This window comes from Vanessa cardui, chromosome 28 (genome assembly GCF_905220365.1).
Source record: "Vanessa cardui chromosome 28, ilVanCard2.1, whole genome shotgun sequence".
NCBI lineage: Eukaryota > Metazoa > Arthropoda > Insecta > Lepidoptera > Nymphalidae > Vanessa > Vanessa cardui.
Window position 1 is genome coordinate 1,080,556 of NC_061150.1, and position 22,830 is coordinate 1,103,385.

The 22,830-nt window shown below is 33.8% G+C and overlaps 2 protein-coding genes across 3 annotated transcripts in view; one reads left to right on the forward strand and one right to left on the reverse strand.

Annotated features, from left to right (window-relative positions):
* LOC124541465 (glycerol-3-phosphate acyltransferase 4) overlaps window positions 1-10,889 on the reverse strand; it is a 33,806-nt gene extending 22,917 nt beyond the window's left edge. The window contains exon 1 of one of the 2 annotated variants that reach the window (XM_047119376.1): window positions 10,648-10,889. In XM_047119376.1, coding sequence (XP_046975332.1) covers window positions 10,648-10,800 — 153 coding nt within the window. In that variant the 5' untranslated portion in view covers window positions 10,801-10,889. The remainder of the gene's footprint in view (window positions 1-10,647) is intronic. The other variant, XM_047119378.1, reaches the window with a different exon arrangement.
* Window positions 10,890-11,143: 254 nt separating this feature from the next.
* On the forward strand, window positions 11,144-14,117 carry LOC124541732 (ATP synthase subunit e, mitochondrial). The gene is made up of 3 exons (XM_047119670.1): window positions 11,144-11,309; window positions 12,351-12,507; window positions 13,889-14,117. Exons 1-3 carry the CDS (start codon window positions 11,259-11,261, stop codon window positions 13,927-13,929), a joined length of 249 nt encoding a protein of 82 aa, XP_046975626.1. The 5' UTR covers window positions 11,144-11,258; the 3' UTR covers window positions 13,930-14,117.
* The last annotated feature ends 8,713 nt before the right edge of the window (window positions 14,118-22,830 follow it).

Genomic DNA, 22,830 nt, shown 5'->3' on the forward strand with positions numbered 1-22,830 from the left:
CCCATTGCTGGACTAATGGCCTCCTCTCCTAATAAGGAGAGGGCTTGGAACATATTCCACCACGCTGTTCTAATGCGGGTTGGTGAAATGCACATGTGGCAGAATTTCGATGAAATTAGACACACGCAGGTTTCCTCACGATGTTTTCCTTCACCGCCGAGCACGAGATGAATAATAAACACAAATTAAGCACATATATATAGTGGTGCTTGCCTGGGTTTGAACCCGCAATCATCGGTTAAGATTCTAATGTGATGTCGTAAATAGTTTCAATTTTACAAATAACGAAAAAATAATCCAAATTTTCAAAAGTCACGTCACCTTTCCACTATATATGTACTATATATAATTAATATAACTTATGTATTTTCTTAATTATCAACATCTAATCGACAATGTGACCTGATGTATAATTACATACAAGATAATGGAAAGTTAATAAGTCAATAACAACACAACACATTTGAGTTAGACAAATATATACTAATATCATAAATGAGAAAGTGAGAACTAGCGCGCACTGGTAACTTTTGTCATTGTGACTGTTTCGTCACTCTTGTCAAGTCCATGAATCGTTAAGGAATAAATTTAAAGAAATCAAGAAATTGACTGTTGCTTCTCAATATATATCCTGCAATGTTATGTATGTACGAAAAAATATAAATGATTTCATGAGAAAATCTGATACTCATAGCACTGAAGGAACAAACACAAACTTGTTACTCCTGTTACTCGACTACATAGAGTCAGTAACTCCTTTGTGGGGCAATGTATACGGTTTTACAACAGGATCCCAGAAAGCGTTCAAAATGCCTCTGTTGCCAAATTAAAAAAAAATATTAAGGAACGCTTGTGCGCAAAAGCTTATACTAAGGCTATACAATTAATGAGTTTATGATCGATAGCACACCTTGGGAATGAAACGATCGCCTATTTCATCTCATATTAAATTGTTTATATAAAATATGAGAAATATATTATTATATATTAGAAAAAAACCCGCTGAGTTTCTTTCGCCGGTTCTTCTCAGGTCAGGGTATTTTCTTTTCCGAACCGGTGGTAGTGTTTCAATTGACCATCAATAAGAAAGTATAATGCTTCTATATTGAATAAAGTTATTTGAGTTTGAGTTTGACGAAACAGTCACCGTGACAAAAATCACCAGTGCGAGCTAGTTCTAACTCTGTTCGTCGCTCATTCACGACCAAACCGCTGAACCGATTTTGATGAAATTTGCTATGAAGCAAACTTGCAACTCCAAGGAAGGACGTAGGCTACTTTTTTGCCTGACACGTGACAACCAACACCATAAAACAAGAGTGACGCCAAAACAAATCAAAATAAACTTTATTCAAGCGGGCTTTTACAAGCACTTTTGAACCGTCATTTAACAATTAAGTGAAGCTACCACCGGTACGGAAACTATATTCTACCGAAAAGAACCGGCAAGAAAATCAGCCGTGGGCGACAATTAGTAATACACAAAATTTCACCTTAAAAATTAGTAACACTAGACTTTCCTTAATTAATTAATGATCGTCGTAACTTGTAAGGATTCCAACGATATCACATACGTCGAATCCGTTTAGGAAATTCAAGAAAATCCCTAAAATACTGTTGACTTCCACGCAGGATATATTAATTTAAATAATTGTATTAACTAACATGACTTTGTATTTTTTAAATGTTGAAAAAGAGTACAACAACAATTCACGATGTTTTCCTTCACCGCTGAGCACGAGATGAATTATAAAGACAAATTAAGCACATGAATCAGCGGTGCTGGCCGGGGTTTGAACCCGCAATCATCGGTTAAGATGCACGCGTTCTAACCACTAGGCCATCTCGCCTCACATATCTATACATAAAATAAAATTGCACTGTCTGTTTTTACTATCGATACAATAGATTTTTATTCAATCTATATGTATGTATGTACAATTGCACATATACCAAAATAACCTTTTTTTACGATTGTCCGTCTCGTTTTTTGTTCCAGCTAATCTCTCGAACGGCTGCACCGATTTTGATAGGAATCCCACCGGCAGATAGCTGATGTAATAAGGAGTAACTTAGGCTACATTCATCTCGCTCGGCGATGAAGGAAAACATCGCGAGGAAACCTGCATGTGTCAAATGTCATAGAAATTCTGCCACATCTGTATTCCACCAATTGGAACTGCGTGGTGGAATATGTTCCAAACCATCTCCTTTATGGAAGAGGAGGCCTTAGCCCGGCTGTGGGTAATTTACAGGCTGTCACTTTACTTTTACAGATATGTAATGATTGCATATTGTAATTGATTTTTTTAAACATTAATATTGTTTTAACAAATATAAATAATTGTTTTATCATAATTAACATTAAAATGATTGCGAAATATATTTGCTGGAGACTTATTATCAAGTTTTGATATTAATTCGTCATCCTGATCTGCTGTAATCACATTAGGTATGTTTAATGGAATCTTATATGTTAATAGCGTAAGTAGATTTATGTCCCACTGATTATGAGACGATTACTGAACGTTATATTAATATTAGTTTGGCAAAAAACGTAACCTCTTTCCTTGAAGTTTAAATTTGCTTCGCGCAAAGTTTCATCAAATTCGGTTCAGTGGTTTGATCGTAAATGAACCACAGACGGACAGACAGAGTTACTTTCACATTTATAAAATTAATATAGATAACAAACAAACAATCCACTTGAGAATGATCCGTTTAGGTTTTCGAGCACGTGCGCTCAATTTCGTAAGAGTATGTTTGTATGTATGTTTGTTCTCGAATATCTCGAAAACTTAAAGTATTGAGTTGATCATTTATAATCTAAGGTACACATCAACTTGGGGAACAGTGTAAGTCTCATTAAAATCGGTCTAGTAGTTTCAGAGATATATTTCTTATCTATCTATATTAGTCCAATAAATAATTGATTGAGAAGACTAGCGCCCCGTCCAGGCTTCGCACAGACGGACTAATTTTGTTTTTACTAGTTTATTTATATTTTTGTTGAACTTTTCTTTCAACTCATTAATACAAAAACCTTAGTAAATTATATACTTAAACCCCATGAAAATCCGTTCAGTACTTTTGGAGTTTATCGCTAACATACATACGGACAGACGTCACCCGGGGACTTTGTTTTATTATATATAGTGATAAAATTGATCCGAGTCTATTATTGTAAACATAGGCGATATTGTTGTAAACATAACGTGTTGTAAACATGTTTTCTCTATATTTATGATTATGAATAGACGAAAGCACTATTAGGGATCTGTATATCTATAAATTAACTTAACCAATTCATAATATAAACAAAAAAGCATATTATTTAGTACAGGATTATATGCACACATACATCACAAAACTCAACAACAATAACAGCCTGTAAATTCCCACTGCTGGGCTAAAGGCCTCACCCTTTGAGGAGAAGGTTTGGAACATATTCCACCACGCTGTTCCAATGCGGTTTGGTGGAATACACATGTGGCAGAATTTCTTATGAAATTTGTCACATGCAGGTTTCCTCACGATGTTTTCCTTCACCGCCGAGCGCGAGTTGAATTATAAAGACAAATTAAGCACATGAATCAGCGGTGCTTTCCTGGGTTTGAAACCGCAATCATCGGTTGAAATGTACGCGTTCTACCCACTGGGTTATCATGATCACAAAACTCAAATTACTTTATTCAATATAGAAGTATTACACTTTCTTTACACTGAGAAGAACCGGCGAAAGAAACTCGGTATTTTTTTATCTCATATATTATATACACAATTTAATATGAAATTAAATAGCCAGGAGGCGATCGTTTCAACCCAATAATTACCAAATCCTTGACAATATTACTAAACATACAACACATAAATAATAATAAATAAATATGAGACAACATCACATACGTTACTTTGATCCCAATGTAAGTTTCTAAAGCACTTGTGTTATGGAAATCAGATGTAACGACATCACCACAAACAACCAGACCCAAGACAACATAGAAAACTAATGAATTTTCTACATCGACTCGGCCGGGAATCGAACCCGGGACCTCAGAGTGGCGTACCCATGAAAACCGGTGTACACACCACTATATACTATAAATTAAATTAAAAAACTAATTATTAATTAAATTATTAATATACAATGAATCGGCCAGTCCAGAGACCGGTACAGGCGAACTAACATACATACATACAATACTAAACTCAAGTAAGACACCACAAAGGTCATTGTTCGAATCGTAACAAAGAATTTTTAAAACACAATGTAATTATTTTATTGCCTTGGACGGAGCGAATGGACGATTGTGACCGATAGTGTTGGACGAAACATTCGTTAACATCATTCGATCAATCGTTCACCCTATAAAAGGGGGGGGGGGGGGGTGTTATAAGCCTTTGGACTCCAGCTCTAGCAGGGGGGGAGCTCTGTAAGCTGTTGGACCAGCTCGTGTGCTTTATTAGTGAAGATGTGAAAAATATAGATTCGTTTGAGCACTCAAGCAATTTAATAATCAAAGTAATTTCTTCAAGTACCAACGACCCGCCCCGGCTTTGCACGGGTGCAATACTGATACTAAATATACTAGAGAATTTGTTTATTTATTTTTTATGTTATAGGTTGGCGGACGAGCATATGGGCCATCTGATGGTAAGTGGTCACCATCACCCATAGACAATGACGCTTTAAGAAATATTAACTATTCCTTACACCTTCAATGTGTCACCAATCTTGGGAACTAAGATGCTATGTCCTTTGTGCCTGTAGTTACACTGGCTCGCTCACCCTTCAAACCGGAACACAACAATACTGAGTACTGTTGTTTGGCGGTAGAATAACTGATAAGTGGGTGGTACCTACCCAGACGGGCTTGCACAAAGCCCTACCACCAAGTATAAGTTATTTACGACATCACATTGGAAACTTGTAAAATTATCCGTATTTCTTAACTATATTGTCCACTATTAAAAAAGGTTCCATTGTATTTAAACGTCCAATGGTAATCATATGTTTCAACATATTACACAAACTTGATTCATCAAGTGTTTACTTGAATCACATAAATAATTAAATTCAAATCAAAGGCGTAACACTATCTATATTATATATAATATTATAAATGTGAAGATAACTCTGTCTGTGTGTCTGTCTGTCTGTTGCTGATTCACGACCAAACCGCTGAACCGATTTCCATGTAATTTGGTATGAAATCCAAGAAGGGACATAGGCTACTTTCAATTACAATAAATCCTTCATGGGGCAGGGTATCCGCTTCTAAAATAAAATTCCGCGGACATTTTTAACTTTGCCGTTTAGTAAATTCGAATCGTTTGTAAAAAATACATTGGTAGAAAAAGCATATTATTCGATACAAGATTTTATAGATGATAAAAAAAGCGTGGAGCTAATACCTGTTGACTTCCAAGCAGGATATATTATTTTAAATAATTGTATTAACTTACATGACTTTGTATTTTCTAAATGCTAAAAAAGAATAACTACTGAGTGTCCTGCCGGTTCTTCTCGGTAGAATCTACTTTCCGAACCGGTGGTAGCTTCACTTAATTGTAAAATGACGATTTAAAAGTGCTTGTAAAAGCCTACTTGAATAAAGTTTATTCTTATTTGATTTCATTGCCTAACACATCACAACCAACAGTCCAAAACACGGGTGAAGCCGTGAGCGACTACTAGTACTTGACAAAATTGGCTTCGTCGTTTATCTGTTAAGTTTTATCAGAAACGACTTAACGGATCGCGATAAGACGTAGTCGTTTCGATTGTGATTTCGTACACAACGCTTTTGTCAGATTTTTATGACGTAAATATAAGATTAGAACACGCAGGGCGAGGCAGTCTTAATTGCTGAACATGAGCTGTATTTAGGGGGGGGGGGGGACGTATCGTGTTTGAAAACACGTGTGTGTGTGTGTGTGTGAGGTCTTGCAGTGATTTGATTAGATTCATAGCTTCGGGTTTTCAAATACTTTTCATATGTAAAACTTATTCTCTAGTAAAAAGTATTAATATGTCTTTATTATAAACGAGCGTGTACTGGCCACTAATACTTATTATTATCAATTTCAATTATTTAACAGTCTCTTAAAATATTTATTATTAATCTTTACATAGTATGAAACAAAGTCACTTTCTCTGTCCCTATATCCCTATGTATGCTTAATATTTAAAACAACGAAACGAATTTTGATGCGTTTTTTTTAATAGATAGAGGGATTCGAGAAGAAGGTTTTTGTATATAACATATGAACAATATAGTAAAGGACACTGATCATTTTACAAATTTCCAATGTGATGTCGTAAATAAACAAATTCTGTAGTATATTTAGTATCAGTATTGCCTGTGCGAAACCGCTAGGGCGCTAGTATGTCAATAAAAAAGAATTAAAAAGTAACAGCCTGTAAATTTCCCACTGCTGGGCTAAGGCCTCGATAAATGTGGAATGCACATGCACATGTGGATGAAATAAGACACATGCAGGTTTCCTCGCGATGTTTTCTCCACCGCCGAGGAGAGATGAAATGACTTATAAATACAAACCAAGCACATATATACAGCGGTGCTTGCCTGGGTTTGAACCCGAAATCATCGGTTAAAATTCACGTAATCTAACCACTGGGTCATTTTAGTTCAAACAATAAAATCTCAGTCAGTAAAATTTTATTAAAGGAAAGTTTTCAACGCACAAGTATTACATAATACCGTGTCTCCGACGCTGTTACGTCTGCAGACCTTGATGGGTCACTCGTCTCGATAAAATCCAATAAATAATTAGATTTTTTATCGATTAATTCAATCAAGAACAAAAAATACATTAACCGATAAAAGTTATACGCGATAAAAAACGTTAATTTTGTAATTCGCTGATAACAATTAATGTTATCATTCAGAATACAATTATAATTATTACTAGGGGGGGCTTTCGTTCTTATAGATACCCTATCTGACATTTGTGTAAATTAATCGTAACTCAGAAACAAAAATAAATTATAAATACATAATGGACAACATCACATACATTACTCTGATCCCAATGTAAGTAGCTGATGCACTTGTGTTATGGAAAGTCAGAAGTAACGACGGTACCACAAACACCCAGACCCGAGACAACATAGAACTTCTTCTACATAGGCTTGGAGTGACGTACCCATGAAAACCGGTATACACACAACTCGACCAAGGAGGCCGTTATAAAACTATGTTTATGAGGTTTTCTTATATAACAACAACAACAACAGCCTGTAAATTCCCACTGCTGGGCTAAAGGCCTCCTCTTCCTTTGAGGAGAAGGTTTGGAACATATTCCACTACGCTGTTCCAATGCGGATTGGTGAAATACACATGTGGCAGAATTTCTATGGAATTTGTCACATGCAGGTTTCCTCACGATGTTTTCCTTCACCGCTGAGCACGAGATGAATTATAAAGACAAATTAATCACATGAAACTACGGTGCTTGTCTGGGTTTGAACGCCCAATCATCGGTTAAGATGCACGCGTTCTAACCACTGGGCCATCTCGACTCACAAATAGAATAATTAGACATATATTATCATAGACAAGAGTGAAAGATTTTTGTTTATAATATACAATTGCGTACACTTGTATAAAAAAATTCCATGATTATCGAAGTCAATGTCAAAAATATTTATTCAATATAGAACGAAGCCGAGATGGACCAGTGGTTAGAACGCGTGCATCTTAACCGATATTTACGGGTTCAAACCCAGGCAAGCACCACTATATAATATGTGCTTAATTTGTGTTCATAATTCATCTCGTGCTCGGTTAAGGAAAACATCGTGAGGAAACCTGCATGTGTCTAATTTCATAGAAATTCTGCCACATGTGTATTTCGCCAACCCGCATTGGAACAGCGTAATGGAATATGTTCCAAACCTCCTCAAAGAGAGTGAAAGCCTTCGCCCAGCGGTGGGAATTCTTGTTTGCAGGTTGCAAGCATGACTCACCTGAGGCTTGTTAAGGCTCGAACGGTACGTCATTATAAACAAAAAAAAAAAAATCGAGTAAAACTTATCATATACGTCATTATTTGAGTTAAATTTAACGTCACGTCCATTCAAGGTTACTTTTGTTTGTTTATCCAACTACGCCTTCGATTGGAAAAACGATTGACCGGTCAAAAAAGAACCAACGGACCAATCACCAAGGGATCTCACTAGTGATCCAGACTTTTTGTGTTACAGGAAGATGAACGTGCTATCAAATTAGCTGGTTACGATAATAAGTGGTCACCACCACCCATAGATCAGATATCGGTTGAAAGGGATTCTTACCATTCCTTGAATGGCAAATATGCCTCAACATTTAATAGTTGTTTTGGATATCCTTTTTTTACTTGGTGGTAGGGCTTTGTGCAAGCCCGTCTGGGTAGGTACCACCCACTCATCAGTTATTCTACCGCCAAATAACAGTATTCAGTATTTTTGTGTACCGGTTTGAAGGGTGAGTGAGCCAGTGTAACCACAGGCACAAGGGACATAATGTCTTAGTCCCCAGGGTTGGTAGCACATTGACGATGTAAGGAGTAAGTTGATAGGGCTTCACTTCACGGCTTCACGCGCGTTTATGGTGTTGGTTATCATGTTTCAGGCAAAATAAGTAACCTATGTCCTTGCTTAGAGTTAAAATTTGCTTCGTACCAAATTTCATCAAATTCAGTTCAGCAGTTTGGTCGTGAAAGAACGACAGATAGAGTTACTTTCACATTTATAATATTATATAGATGCAAAATCTACAAAGTTTTATATGTAACATATATATTGATATTTGTATTATATATGTAACAGAAACTACAAGTATAACTGGTAAGTTAACTAACAGATTGTCATTTTCCCACAGTTGAGCAATCCTCAACTAAAGTCTTCTTAAAATTTTCGACCTATGATTAATTTAAGTTTGGATTGAATATAAAACTAGATTTTGTATATTTAAACATTTTAAACTCAGAAACAAACAAACGGTTAACAATTTCTTTTTAATGTTGAATAGCCTGCTTATTGAGGATGGACTATTCAACTTTATTCGACAACAAAAGGGCCATGAACTATAACAATCAACGTATCAGTATTTACATAATGAAATGCATTTTGTTGTGTATTCATAATGTATAATTAATCATACATTTTAATCCAAACTCAATATAGTTAAAACTGTATGACATAGTTTGACGGTAGATTAACTAATAAGTTCTATACAGGTTTCTATATTATTACAATCAGTATGTATTATCGACATATATTAGCAAAGGCCTCTTCTCCCTTCTCCTCAGAGGCCTTAGCCCAGCAGTGGGAAATTTACAGGCTGTTGTTGTTATATATTAGTAATGGACTTTATACGTCATTTTAAGGAGCTAATCACCCTTTGAACAAATTTAAACAGTACGTTATCTATTTACTGTTTATTTGTAGGAGATATACACGATGATAATTATATTTGTCACTCCAATAGCCTACACATAAAGGAAACATAGCACAGCTACTTATGTTATATTATATACCAAAACCACTTATGATTAAAGGGTCATAAGAATCATAATCCCATCACAATAATATAACTTAATTTGAAAATTTAATAAATAATTATTGTATTTATATACTTTTTACACAGCAGCACAGACATCTCAAATATGAAAGTAGTAGTTGCCCCAGCTTCGTTCACTTTTAAGGGATCGGCTATCGTTTGTTTGGCACAAAAGTAGCCTATGTCCTGCCTTGGAGTTCAAGTTTGCTTCACACCAAAACTCTTCATATTTGGTTCATTAGTTTGGTCGTTAAAGAACGACACACAGACAGACACTTCCACATATATAATAATAATATAGATTGGTCATTTAACATAACTGCTCCATGTGAGATCCCATCTATATCTAATGAAAACGGTGACCAAAATCTGTAGCTCCATATTCTTAATTAAAACCTCTAAAACATGGCAGCTTATCTTAAGATTAATATGTATTTGCATAGCTGGTCAGTTTACCACAACAAAATAGATCTCATTTTGTATTACAGATAATTACTTAATCTATTTTGTTACTAATTGTTCAACTATGCATCAATAATATAAATGCATATAATTATCTTTGCGAACACAGGTGTTTTGAAAGATATTGTTCTACACTATCATTATAATATTGTCGAATAATGCTAAACGATCAGACGTCTGATGAAATTACGAGCTATGTTGTTTTGTAGTCTCTTAATTTGCATTAGATATGTTAAACATATCAATTAATGTTTTAATTAATACTAATCTATTAATTTGTTAACGAATAACAAGTGTTTATCAATGACTAATATGCTTTGTGCTGTATCTTTATTGACATTGTGTGTATGTAAAACTTTAAGCTCCAAAGGTGTTAGATACACAAAAAAAACCTTGGATGTCTTGATAACCAATAACACATCAAATTCATAGTAAAAGCCATGTAAACAACAATTTTTTTCATCGTTTTGCTCACAGATAAAACAAAAATAACGACACTACATCTTACATATAAATAGCCGTGTTAATGTGATTTCTTTAAACAATATGATCAGAATTCGAGACACCAAATGAGGGTGCATCAGTAATTGTTAATATAATATGCATGTACACTACTTACCTCGAAAAGTTTAAGTAATATGTTCACATAAAGCCGCCTTACACCCAATGATTTTCCAATAGATGCCAAGAATATCACACACAAAATAAGAAGCAGGAACGGCGTGTACAGTATAGAAACGGCTACCGACACGAACGACACCATTAACGCCATATTGCCGACTGTCGAGTGTCGACTGATTGATTGAAAATTCGAAATTATCAATCGTTTAATGAATGACACGAACGAAAATGGCTTTTACGTCACACTCATTGTGACGTCTTCATTCATGTCTGACAAAGTCATCGCAGAACTCAGATGCTTTGTTTTAGAATTGCCATATGTAAAAATAATTTATTGTCTTCTCAAATTATGTAAATTTTAATTTTTCAAACATTATTACTATTAACATCATTAATCTTGTAAAAATATTTAAATATGTTGAAATTAGTTAAAAATAATATATTTAAATTAAAACTAATTTTATATTTAATATTTTGTGTAATAGTAATTTTGTTGCATTGTTACAGTTAGTGGTAACACTATCACACCATAACCTTCGCGAAGGGAAAATAATTTAGGTTTTATTAAAAAATCCTGTTTGGGTTTTAAATTCCTAAAACACTATAAAAATGTCTGATCTTCCATTTGGCCCCCCCGTAAAAGTGTCCCCATTGATCAGGGTAAGTTAACTATTAAAATTTAATAAATTGAAATTATGTAATAGTACAGTGTTTTTGAACTTGCATTCGATATTTAAAAAAAAAACTTCTTTTTTATAAAAAAGAATTGTATGTAAAGGCTTAATAATATACTTCTAACAATTAAATCACATGATATAGAATATAGGGTTGTTTATAATATTTGCAAAGAAATTTTGAATAACCTCACTTCATAAAATAAAATAAAAAAGTCTTTAATATGTATAATATTATAGCGTTTTACTTCAAAATTTGAGTATTAATATCAGTGACTAACTACTTTACTTACGACTAACGTAATAAGTTAAGACGTCCCTTTTATAAAAATTTACCTTAAGTAAATGAGAATGTAATGAGAACACCTAAAAAACGCTTATCAAATTAATTTTAGTGAATTTGCTAGTTTCATAAAATCATGATGTAGATTATTTTATTTAAGCCTGATCATTTAGCAAGTAGGTTCTTGCCTTTGCCTCTTTATCACAGACAGAAAAAAGAGAAAGGACTATTATATATTGTTAAGAGTTTAAAGGGTGAATAAAACAGTATAACTACAAGCACTAGGTACATTTAGTTCCCAAGATTAGTATACATTGGTATTGTAAGAAGTGGTTACTGTTTCTTGTGGCACCAATGTCTTTGAGCAGCGATAATAATTTACCTTCAGGTGCCTCATATGGTTTTCCATGTTTCCAGAACCCCTTTTCAATATTTATATCCTTAATACTTAAATAGAAAATGCTAAATGCATAATAGGCCTACACTTAAACTTCTTATATGCACGGAGTGCCACATTACAAGAAAACTAAAACATATCAATTTTATTATTTTGAAGTGATAGCTATGCTTAACACTCGTTACTACTTCATTAGTATGTGTACTTAGTGGGAAAATGTTCATTATTTTGATTCAGTTTCGGATTTGACAGACATAAATAATCAAGGTTAAATAAATAGTATAATATATTGGATAGATACAAAATCTGTGAAATAAAAAAATAAAGTTATTATCAAAACATTACAGTTTGGTCGTTGGTCATTCCTTACCGCTGGTATCCTTTACGGAGCCTTCCACCAAAACAGGCTGTCAAAGAAGGAAAACAAGCTTCGTGAAATTGAAGCTAAGGAGAAGGTTATCAGGGACGCAAAGATGAAGGAAGAGAAGGCCAGAGCAGCTGCCGGTTTGTGACTTTTCAATAATTTTAAACTAGTATATAAAACCTCCTTTCTTCAGTTGAAAATACTCTAATTATGACAAAGTCACTATTAGCTGTAAATTAATTAACATATACATTTTATATAACTTTGTGATCAGTTAGAAACCATTTTTATTTTTACCTATCGAATATTCTTTGAAAGCCCTCCAAACTTATACTTTTTCTACAGATAATAAAATTCTTGTTTGGTTCATAAGTCAACTAACAAAATTAATGTTTAAATTCAGTAGACCAATAATAATTATTGGTTCTAAATATACAGTAATTAACATTCTAAATTATAATAATTAAAATTGTTCTCATTTTTTTTACCTTCGATGTTAGATCACTGTTTCACTTCAAAAAAACAATTATCTTGACAGTTGGTATATATTATCTGCATAATATGCAGAATTTTTGGTTATGGTAACTTATTAAGTGTTATCAAGATTATTTATGATTAAAATTAGTGTTATATAATGATCTCACTAGATATAGTATTAATCACTCACTAAGGCCCACCTTAAATTAAATTATCGCCACACAAGTGAAATTATTGCTTACAAGTTCTCTTGTGTATGTGAGATAAATGTCATATGAAGATTAAAGAAAATAATACTTACCAATGATATTATATACTTAATTTTATAGTTGAGAAGGACACATTTTCGTTAATTAATTAAGCTGTAATTGTTAACACCGTTACTTTTATAAATAAAATTAAAACTTCTATAAAATTTGTATGTAATAAAATTTTGCTCTGTAATATTGTATGACATCAAGACAAATAAAGTTATAAAATTGCAACAAAATGTTTGACACTGTAAAGAATGATTTTTTTATATTTCACAGCTGATAGGACAGATAAACCAAAAGTTTCTTTTGACAATTTTTTCAGAAATTATTACCATAGTTAGCCAAGTAACATCAAAAATCTTCCAATATTTATTCTAATGTATGAAAAACTTAAAGTAACAGCCTGTAAATTTTCCACTGCTGGGATAAGGCCTCCTCTTCCATTAAGGATAGGGTTTGGAACATATTCTACCACGCTGTTCCATTGGGGGTTGGTGGAGTGCACATGTGGCAGAATTTCGATGAACTTAGACATATGCAGGTTTCCTCACGATGTTTTCCTTCACCGCCGAGCATGAGATGAATTATAAACACAAATTAAGCACATACATATATATATATATATATATATATATAGTGGTGCTTGCCTGGGTTTGAACCCACAATCATCGGTTAAGATGCACATGTTCTAATCACTGGGCCATTTCAGCTCTTGAACTTATTACTTACTTTATTAATTTAATTTGTTGTGTTATTTATAGTTATTAATAATCTTATTGTTTGTTTTCAGCCGAAATGAAGGCCTTGGAAGAATTAATCGCAAAGAAGTGAATACAAGTCAACATCTAGTTTATAAGGCGATAGTGGATACCATCTGTGTTGCCATATTAAAATACACCTTGTTACATAATAATACTAGATACACCTGTACTTTATGGTAACACTGATTATTTTATAATGGCAATAATTCCATCATGTTTATAATAAATGTATTTATGAATTATAGGTGATTAAAAGTATATTAGTCTTTTATTTGGAATGATTTTGTCTAAAATAGTATAAACATCTCCGTATCTGTGTTTTCGCCTAAAAAATATTTTTGTGTGCTATCTTAAAAATTAATATGCGGTCATAAAACACCATTTGTTTTTCACAAATGGAATCAATAATAATGTTATTGGTAAAACAGTTGATTTTTTTTCAAAATCAAAATAAACTTTATTCAAGTGGGCTTTAACAATCACTTTTGAATCGTCATTTTACAATTAAGTGAAGCTACAACCGGTTCGGAAAGTAGATTCTACCGAGAAGAACCGGCAAGAAACTCAGTAGTTACTCTTTTTTAACATTTAAAAAATACAAAGTCATGTTAGTTAAATTAATATATCCTGCTTGGAAGTCAACAGGTATTAACTCTACGCTTTTTTATCATCTATAAAATCTTGTATCGAATGATATGCTTTTTCTACGAATGTATTTTTTACAAACGATTTTAATTAACGAAACGGCAAATTCAAAAATGTCTTCGGAATTTTATTACATCTAGTTTTTCTATGGAACATGCTCTCAACTATGCTTTTTGATTTAATATCGTGTTGTTCATGGTATGGTATTATATTTGTATTATAGGTAATCGAACCACTAGAGCATATATGACAAATAAACGATTGACAGCAAATTTACGCGCTATCATTGGTCGAAAGCTTGATTATTCCAAACTCTATTCAAATGACAAAAGGAAACAACGAAAACAAACCTTACTTTTCAATATCACAAGTGTTTTGTTGATTAGTCCGCTTTATGATTTACTACAAACAGTTCTTGATTAGTATATATTTTGGAGATTCCTTTAACTATGCAACTGGCTGGAAAAAATTAAAATTTTAATTAAAAATTAAAATTAAAATAAAAAAAAAACAAAAGCGAGCGAAATCGTATCAAGCCGTCATTATTCTTTCTTTTTGGGCGCGAACAGTAATGTCAATATTGGCGCGACTTGTAATTTGTTATAAGTGTTATTTGCATCTTATTTGGACTTGTAAGCTCAATTGAGTAAGTAATTTACTTCAATATGTGTGATTCGGTGATTTTTTTATGTTAAGATATTTTCGAAGTTAGAACTATTTTGGTTTATTTGTAAATGATTGAAGTTGTTTATATTCTGATTAAAGTTTTTTATGTTCTTGTCTTTTTTTAATCTATTTCACTTTTGTATCGAAATTTTGGAAGTAAAACAAAAATAAATGTGTATAGTTAAATGTTGTATAATGATGTATTCATCATAAACTCAAAAAATAATGTAAGTAAGGTTAGACGTAAGTCTAAGGTTGCTTTATCTTTATTTCTACTTCGATCGGAACAGGGCGTATGTTTGTTTAAATGATGTATATGATTTTTATCCCACACACGATTAAATGGCTTTTAAAATTGTCTTTGAGAATAGGATATTTGACCGGTTTTTAAAATCCATTTTATATTATTTAGTAGAGGTTAAGGAACTCAAAAAAAGTTGATGTTTTTATTTCTAGTAAGTACATATTTGCCGAAAAATATCATATTAAAAATTCCATATTTAAATAACGCGCGAAAACGCTACTTGTACAATATGGCGCTGCAATGGGGTCGGTGACGTCACTTTGCTGTATTTTAATCTGTGGTACATATAGTAGAAAAGCAAGGTTTACAAGAAAGTGACTTCATCATAAGCCCGGTCAATCAGGAGCGTTTTGTGTCATGTGACAAACATTTGAAAAAATGTATTTTTATTTATTGATTTTTGAATAAATTAAGTATTATTTTCAAGTTTCGTTAGTAAATAACCATTTTTAAACTCATAACATACACTGATTACAATAATTCACAATTTATTTTTCGCGTTGTCAAATAGCCAATTGTAAATGACTATGGTGAGAGAGTATTACTAATATATTAGTATAGTGTCTAATTTGACTCATGAATATTTAACAGTTACCTTCACAGTACTTAATAAATATACAGATTATTATTTTTTTGTATATCTAGACATATTGTTGCCAATATCAATAAAATAAAATCAAATAGTTACTCACCAATGATATTCTAATAACCAGATATGTTATATCCATACTAAACAACAGAAAAAAGTGTGCCGCGCCGGGGACCGTTTATTTTAGTTTATTTTTACATTTCGTTAAAAGTAAAAAGGATAGCTTGATAAAAACAATAAGTAAAAGGGATAACTAGATGTTTTAATTACGCAAAATGTATTACTACGTAATTATGATGTATTATAACGTATTACTACGTAAAACGACTAAAGGCAAACGTCCCAATTAGGACGTTTTCTAGTCTTCACTTTTTGCGCGTTAATAACATATCTGTTTACTAAAACATCATTGTTATTTGTTACTCACATAATTTCACAATAGTCATAAATATCGTTTCGTTAAAATATCTTATACACAAATACATATAAATTACTGAATCTATTACGAAATAATTTAATGTATAATACTAGCGCCCCGCCCCGGCTTCGCACGGTTGCAATGCTAATACTAAATATACTACAGAATGTCTTACAATAATGTTGTCTTAAATTTTCGCGATTATTACACATTTATGTATTATGTCTTACAATGTTTAGTTTTTCAGTCATTCTCTACTATATTGTGCATGTATTATACATATAAACCTTCCTCTTGAAATTAATCTATGTATTAAAAAAGCCTCGTCATAATCCGTTGCGTAATTTTATACATCTAAGCATACATAGGGACAGACAGCGGTAAGCGGCTTTGTTTTATATTACGACAAAGTCAGATATTGCTTTATGTTTCAAACAGGCGAGCTAATTAAATATTACTGGACACATCTAAATGCTTAACCAAATAATTATCTTTATTAAAGTAACTTCCATTATTTTCATATCAAATAAAATCTGAACATACTTTATTAAAGTTTTACAAGCTCTTTTGTATCGTCATTTTACAGAACTATATTAAATGTAAAGCTAACACCGGTTGGGAAGTAGATTATAAGGAAAATAAATGAAAATAAAGCCACTTAGTTTATTTATAATAATTACAGTATTACATAAAGCATTGAATATTTCTTTGAAATGACAAATTTCTTCCCTGTCAGAAGTATAAATTAAGTAATCTGTTTTTTTTTTAAATTATTTAAACCATATTTTGTCATCATGCATATAATAAATTCAAGTGTATGTTTGAAACATTAAAATAACCGTTTTAAACTAAATTCATATCTATGTTTGCCTGTTTGTTATGGCTAATCTCTTGAGCTGGACCGATGTTGACGGGATTTTCACTGGCTGATGGAAAAAAAATTAGGCTACTTTTATATTAGATTTTTTTTAATGGTATAGGTTGGCGGACGAGCATATGGGCCACCCGATGGCAAGTGGTCACCATCACCCATAGACAATGACGCTGTAAGAAATATTAACTAATCCTTACATCGTCAATGCGCCACCAACCTTGGGAACTAAGATGTTACGTCCCTTGTGCCTGTAGTTACACTGGCTCACTCACCCTTCAAACCGGAACATGACAATACTGAGTACTGTTATTTGGCGGTAGAATAACTGATGAGTGGGTGGTACCTACCCAGACGGGCTTGCACAAAGTCCTACCACCAAGTAGGTGGTAGGTCAAATTATATATTAAATAATAATAAAGCTCTTTCCATATCCGTTTCCTTCCTTTACCTTAAGTTGCCTGGTAGACATAGCTGTTTCAGCGACGAGGCCCCCTCTGGTGCATTTCTCTTAAACGTGACACGCGCGTGCCGCCACTCCGCCGTCACCTGACGTGACGCCTTCCAACAACGAGATAGTATCACAAAAGCTGCATAATACAAAATAAGTCATAGTAAAATCTGTGACTTGAATAATAACTTTTTTGTTAAATTCAAAGGCACACAGAGCAGTGGCGTACCTAGGTGAGGAAGGGGCCCGGTGCATAGAAAAAGAATTGGGCCTTCACCCCCTCTTTCCCATTCCTCTTTAACTTATAAATTACCCTTTAAAATTATAGATACCAAATAAGAAGTCTTGTGCGCAGGGTCGTGATTTTCTAGCTTTAGAAGCTTAAGGCTTAGTTTAGAGGGCCCCCTGTAGTTCGGGGCCCTGGTGTACTACACCACCTTCCCTACGATAGCTACGCCACTGGCAGAGAGTAGCGGGCACAGCTCATATTTTAATCTATATTTCTATATTACTATTATAAATATTGAAGTATAGTACGACATAACTTAGATGTCGCATCGGCAAAATTCCAATCGAGTACGCCATCCCAAATTATCAATACTTATTTATTTCTCATGCGAATATGATCTTTACACAAACGTAATAACTTGTAATATCATATGACTTAATATATTCGTCAATTAGACGCGTCGATTTACATGCACTTGCTTTCTCTGACGCGGGAATCTATAGCGACCAATAGCATCGAATGGCGCGATAGGGAGCTATTTCTATTGGTCGTGTAAATCGGCAATGATTGGTTTTATTTTCATACCATTGCATTTTCCGTTGCTACATCTAATTTGTGTCGTACTATAACTCTGTCTGTTCCGCTGTTTTACTAACAAACCGATCAATTGAAATGATCAAATTTGTTATGAAGTAAACTTGCCTGACACATGACAACCCTAACACGAGTGAAGCCGAGAGCGTCTACTATAGCGGTAAGACTTCTGGACGATCTAGGAAGTCGCCCGCGCCGCATGCGACAACTGCCGGCCCGTTACCGTGAACGGGACGTTGGGTAGTCGAGTCGGGACGCGTGTCATACGAAATGTTACGAGAGTAACCTTAGCCTTCAACACGGTGTTATGACATTTGATTCTATATCATAATTTATATCACATTATTATCGCATATTATGAATATAGCAGGGGCTATTGAATTTACTTTATTATATACAATTGTTATTGTAATTAATTTATCAATAATTTCTATGGCGTCCGCTCTTGCGCCGTTAATTAGTTTTGGCTCAGTTGTTTTTGGAGCTGAGATGGCCCAGTGGTTAGAACGCGTGCATCTTAACCGATGATTGAAACACCACTATATATATGTGCTTAATTTGTGTTTATAATTCATCTCGTGCTCGGCGGTGAAGGAAAACATCGTGAGGAAACCTGCATGTGTCTAATTTCATTGAAATTCTGCCATAGCTAGAATATGTTCCAAACCCTCTCCTTAACGGAAGAGTAGGCCTTATCCCAGCAGTGGGAAATTTATGAGCTGTTACTTTACTTACTTTACAGTTGTTTTGTTAAAATTATTGATTATTTAATTACAGGAAAGTGTAAATCATTTAAACCGATGTTATTATTTACTAAACCCGCTAAACTACTAGCATTAGATATAATGCGAATAGATTGGTAACTTTGAAAATGTTTCTAAATATAGTTTTAACGTAAACCGCGAAATTTGGCGTAATAAAGTGTCTTTTTTATAACATTCTGTGATATTCGTAAATAATTATAAAATTTTAATGTATCCGCAGAAAAATGTCGGTAATATATTTTAATATCGGTAATAAAATCTGCACTAAGAAATAAGGAAGCGATTTTTTGTAAAGACTGGAAAAAAACGACTAAAGTATAACACCTCGCCTCATTGCCTCCACTGGTGACAGGAGGGCTGGTTCGTTTTTTGCCCAGAGGATCTGAATTGCGATTCAACCGGGAAATGCTGCTAGCATTCTTGCCACCATTCCACGCGGTCAAGATTTATACAGTAACTAGTTTTAGTTCATATTTGTATATATATTTAAGCATTTAATGTTGTTAATTCAACGACTAAAGTAATATTTAAAAAAAAAGATTATTCATACGGACATAAACTACTAGACCGATTTTAATGAAACTCTCACTGTCCCTAAGTTGAGGTTTCCTAACTAAGATTAAAAATTAGGATTTCAATTCGACGTATAATTTTCGAAAAATTTGTATACAAACATAAAAACGCACATACACTTATGAAATAGCACACGTGCTTGGAAACGTAAACGGATTATCAAACTCAAATATAATTCTATTTTAATAATGTTACATATATATATGTCAAACTGATAACCTCTTTTTTAGAAGTCGGTTGAAATTAGGGCCTTACATTTGATTACTAAGTGCACTCACAAGTATTATTACGTATGAGTGTCAAGTGATAAACAATCTTATGTAATTCCAGTAGTTCGGGATGGCCAAAATAATATTACCGTTTTACAATGATGCTCCAACCTTTCTATCTTTTGTTCAAAGAGTCAAACAAGTCTCGCTATCGTCCAATTGTTTTCTAATGACAGCTCAATCATATTTGAAATAAGAAGTAGTGTTACATGCCAGTATTAAATGCTATGCCATATAAAATAAGATTAATTACATTATTACAAATTATTGATCAATTAATTACAATAATAGTTGTATATAATAAAGTAAATTCAATAGCCCCGCTATAACATAATATACAATAGTAATGTGATCTAAATTTTTTTTTTTTTAAATACATTACTCTGATCCCAATGTAAGTAGCTAAAGCACTTGTGTTATGGAAAATCAGAAGTAACGACGGTACCACAAACACCCAGACCCAAGACAACGTAGAATACTAATGACAATCATTGACTCAGCCGGGAATCGAACCCAGGACCTCAGAGTGGCGTACCCGTAAAACCGGTGTACACGCCACTCGACCACGGAGGTCGTCGAAATTGATATAGAATCAAATGTCATAACACCGTATTGAAGGCTAAGGTTACTCTTGTAACACTTAATTAAAATTCTGCGAATGTGCCAATGTATACTCCATTCCGACTATAACAGGAGAAAAGCCAAATGATGATGTAAGAGACCTGATGGATTAACATTGGTTCCCTGGGAACGAAGACGGCCCCATCTCATATCCGAAAAACAATGTTAAGAGCAGGTGCCGCTGCGGAATAAGCTGAAGCCAAAAATGTGATACTCATAGCATTGGTACAAGGAACAAACACAAACTTATTACTCCTGTTGCTCGACTGCATAGTCAGTAACTCTTTTGTGGGGCAATGTATACGGTTTTACAACAGGATCCCAGAAAGCGTTCAAAATGCCTATGTTGCCAAATTAAAAAAATTTATAAAGGAACGCTTGTGTGCAAAAGGTTATTATACAATTAATGAGTTTACGATTGATAGCACACCTTGGGAATGAAAAGATCGCCTAATGGCTATTTCATTTCGTTTAAATTGTTTATATAATACTTGAGACAAAAAAACCCGCTGAGTTTCTTCTGCCGGTTCTTCTCAGGTCAGGGTATTTTCTCTTCCGAACCGGTGGTAGTGTTTCAATTGATTATCAATAAGAGACTGTAATACTTCTATATTGAATAAAGCAATCTGAGTTGAGTTTGAGTTATTTTCAACGCACCACCAAGTGAATCCTGTATCGAATTACGTTCGGTGGTTTTCGCTCCAAAATAACGCATATAAACAGGAGTCCGCTGTACCTCTGGGTGAAATTTACAACCGCGTGGGTTTCAAACAAAGGATAGGTTTGTTTATATTGAAATATAACGGGATTTTACTCACAAACGATCTTGCGTATTTGCGGTCGATTTTAATAGTCTATTTTTGTTATTTATGATTCAAATTACCTTGACTAATGCAGATCCTGAGACTCTGATCCATCAGTGTAGGTACAGACGTTAAATTCTCAGTAGCCTGAGTTAGACTATGGTGTAAAGGTTTCTGAGGCGAGATTTTTTTTTATAGTATATGTTGGCGGACGAGCATATGGGCCACCTGATGGTAAGTGGTCTCCATCACCCACAGACAATGACGCTGTAAGAAATATTAACTATTCCTTACATCGTCAATGTGCCACCAACCTTGGGAACTAAGATGTTATGTCCCTTGTGCCTCTAGTTACACTTGCTCACTCACCCTTCAGACCGGAACACAACAATACTGAGTACTGTTATTTGGCGGTAGAATAACTGATGAGTGGGTGGTACCTACCCAGACGGGTTTGCACAAAGCCCTGCCACCAAGTAAATAAATAAACTCGTTATGTATAATAAATAAATAATAATATAACACTGGTGACAGGAGTGCTGGTTCGTTTCTCGCCCAGAGGATCGGAATTGCGATACAACGGGGAAACGCAGCTAGCATTCTTATATAATATACATACGTACATATCTAATTGTATTTAACTAATATACAATGATTAATGCATTTTTTAAATGTTGAAAAGAGTATGTAACTACTGTGTTTCTTACCGGTTCCTCTTAGTAGAATCTACTTTCCGAACCGGTGGTAGCTTCACTTAATTGTTAAATGACGATTCAAAAGTGCTTGTAAAAGAATTAGAATGAAGTTTATTTTCATTTTGATTTTTCGATTGTTATTGGTCCATTTACAGAAGGTTTGGTACAGTTTTGTTCAGATCAGAAATGCGATTCAACTGGGAAATAAAGCTCTCCCCCTTAAGCTGTCCTATAAGAATGGACACCGTGGTGAGTGACGCTTCGATAGATCGCTGTACAAAAATAAATTATAAATCAATAAGATTTGTTCTGGACAACTTGAGAACAGTCGTGGACGCGGACGTCCACGCTTTTTTATCTTTATCAATACAATCTTGTGCGCAATAGCACCAAGTAAATCTTTATATATATAAAGGAGAGCCGGCAAGATTATTTGGTTAAGGGTCATCTTCGACATACTCATTCAGGGAATGGATACA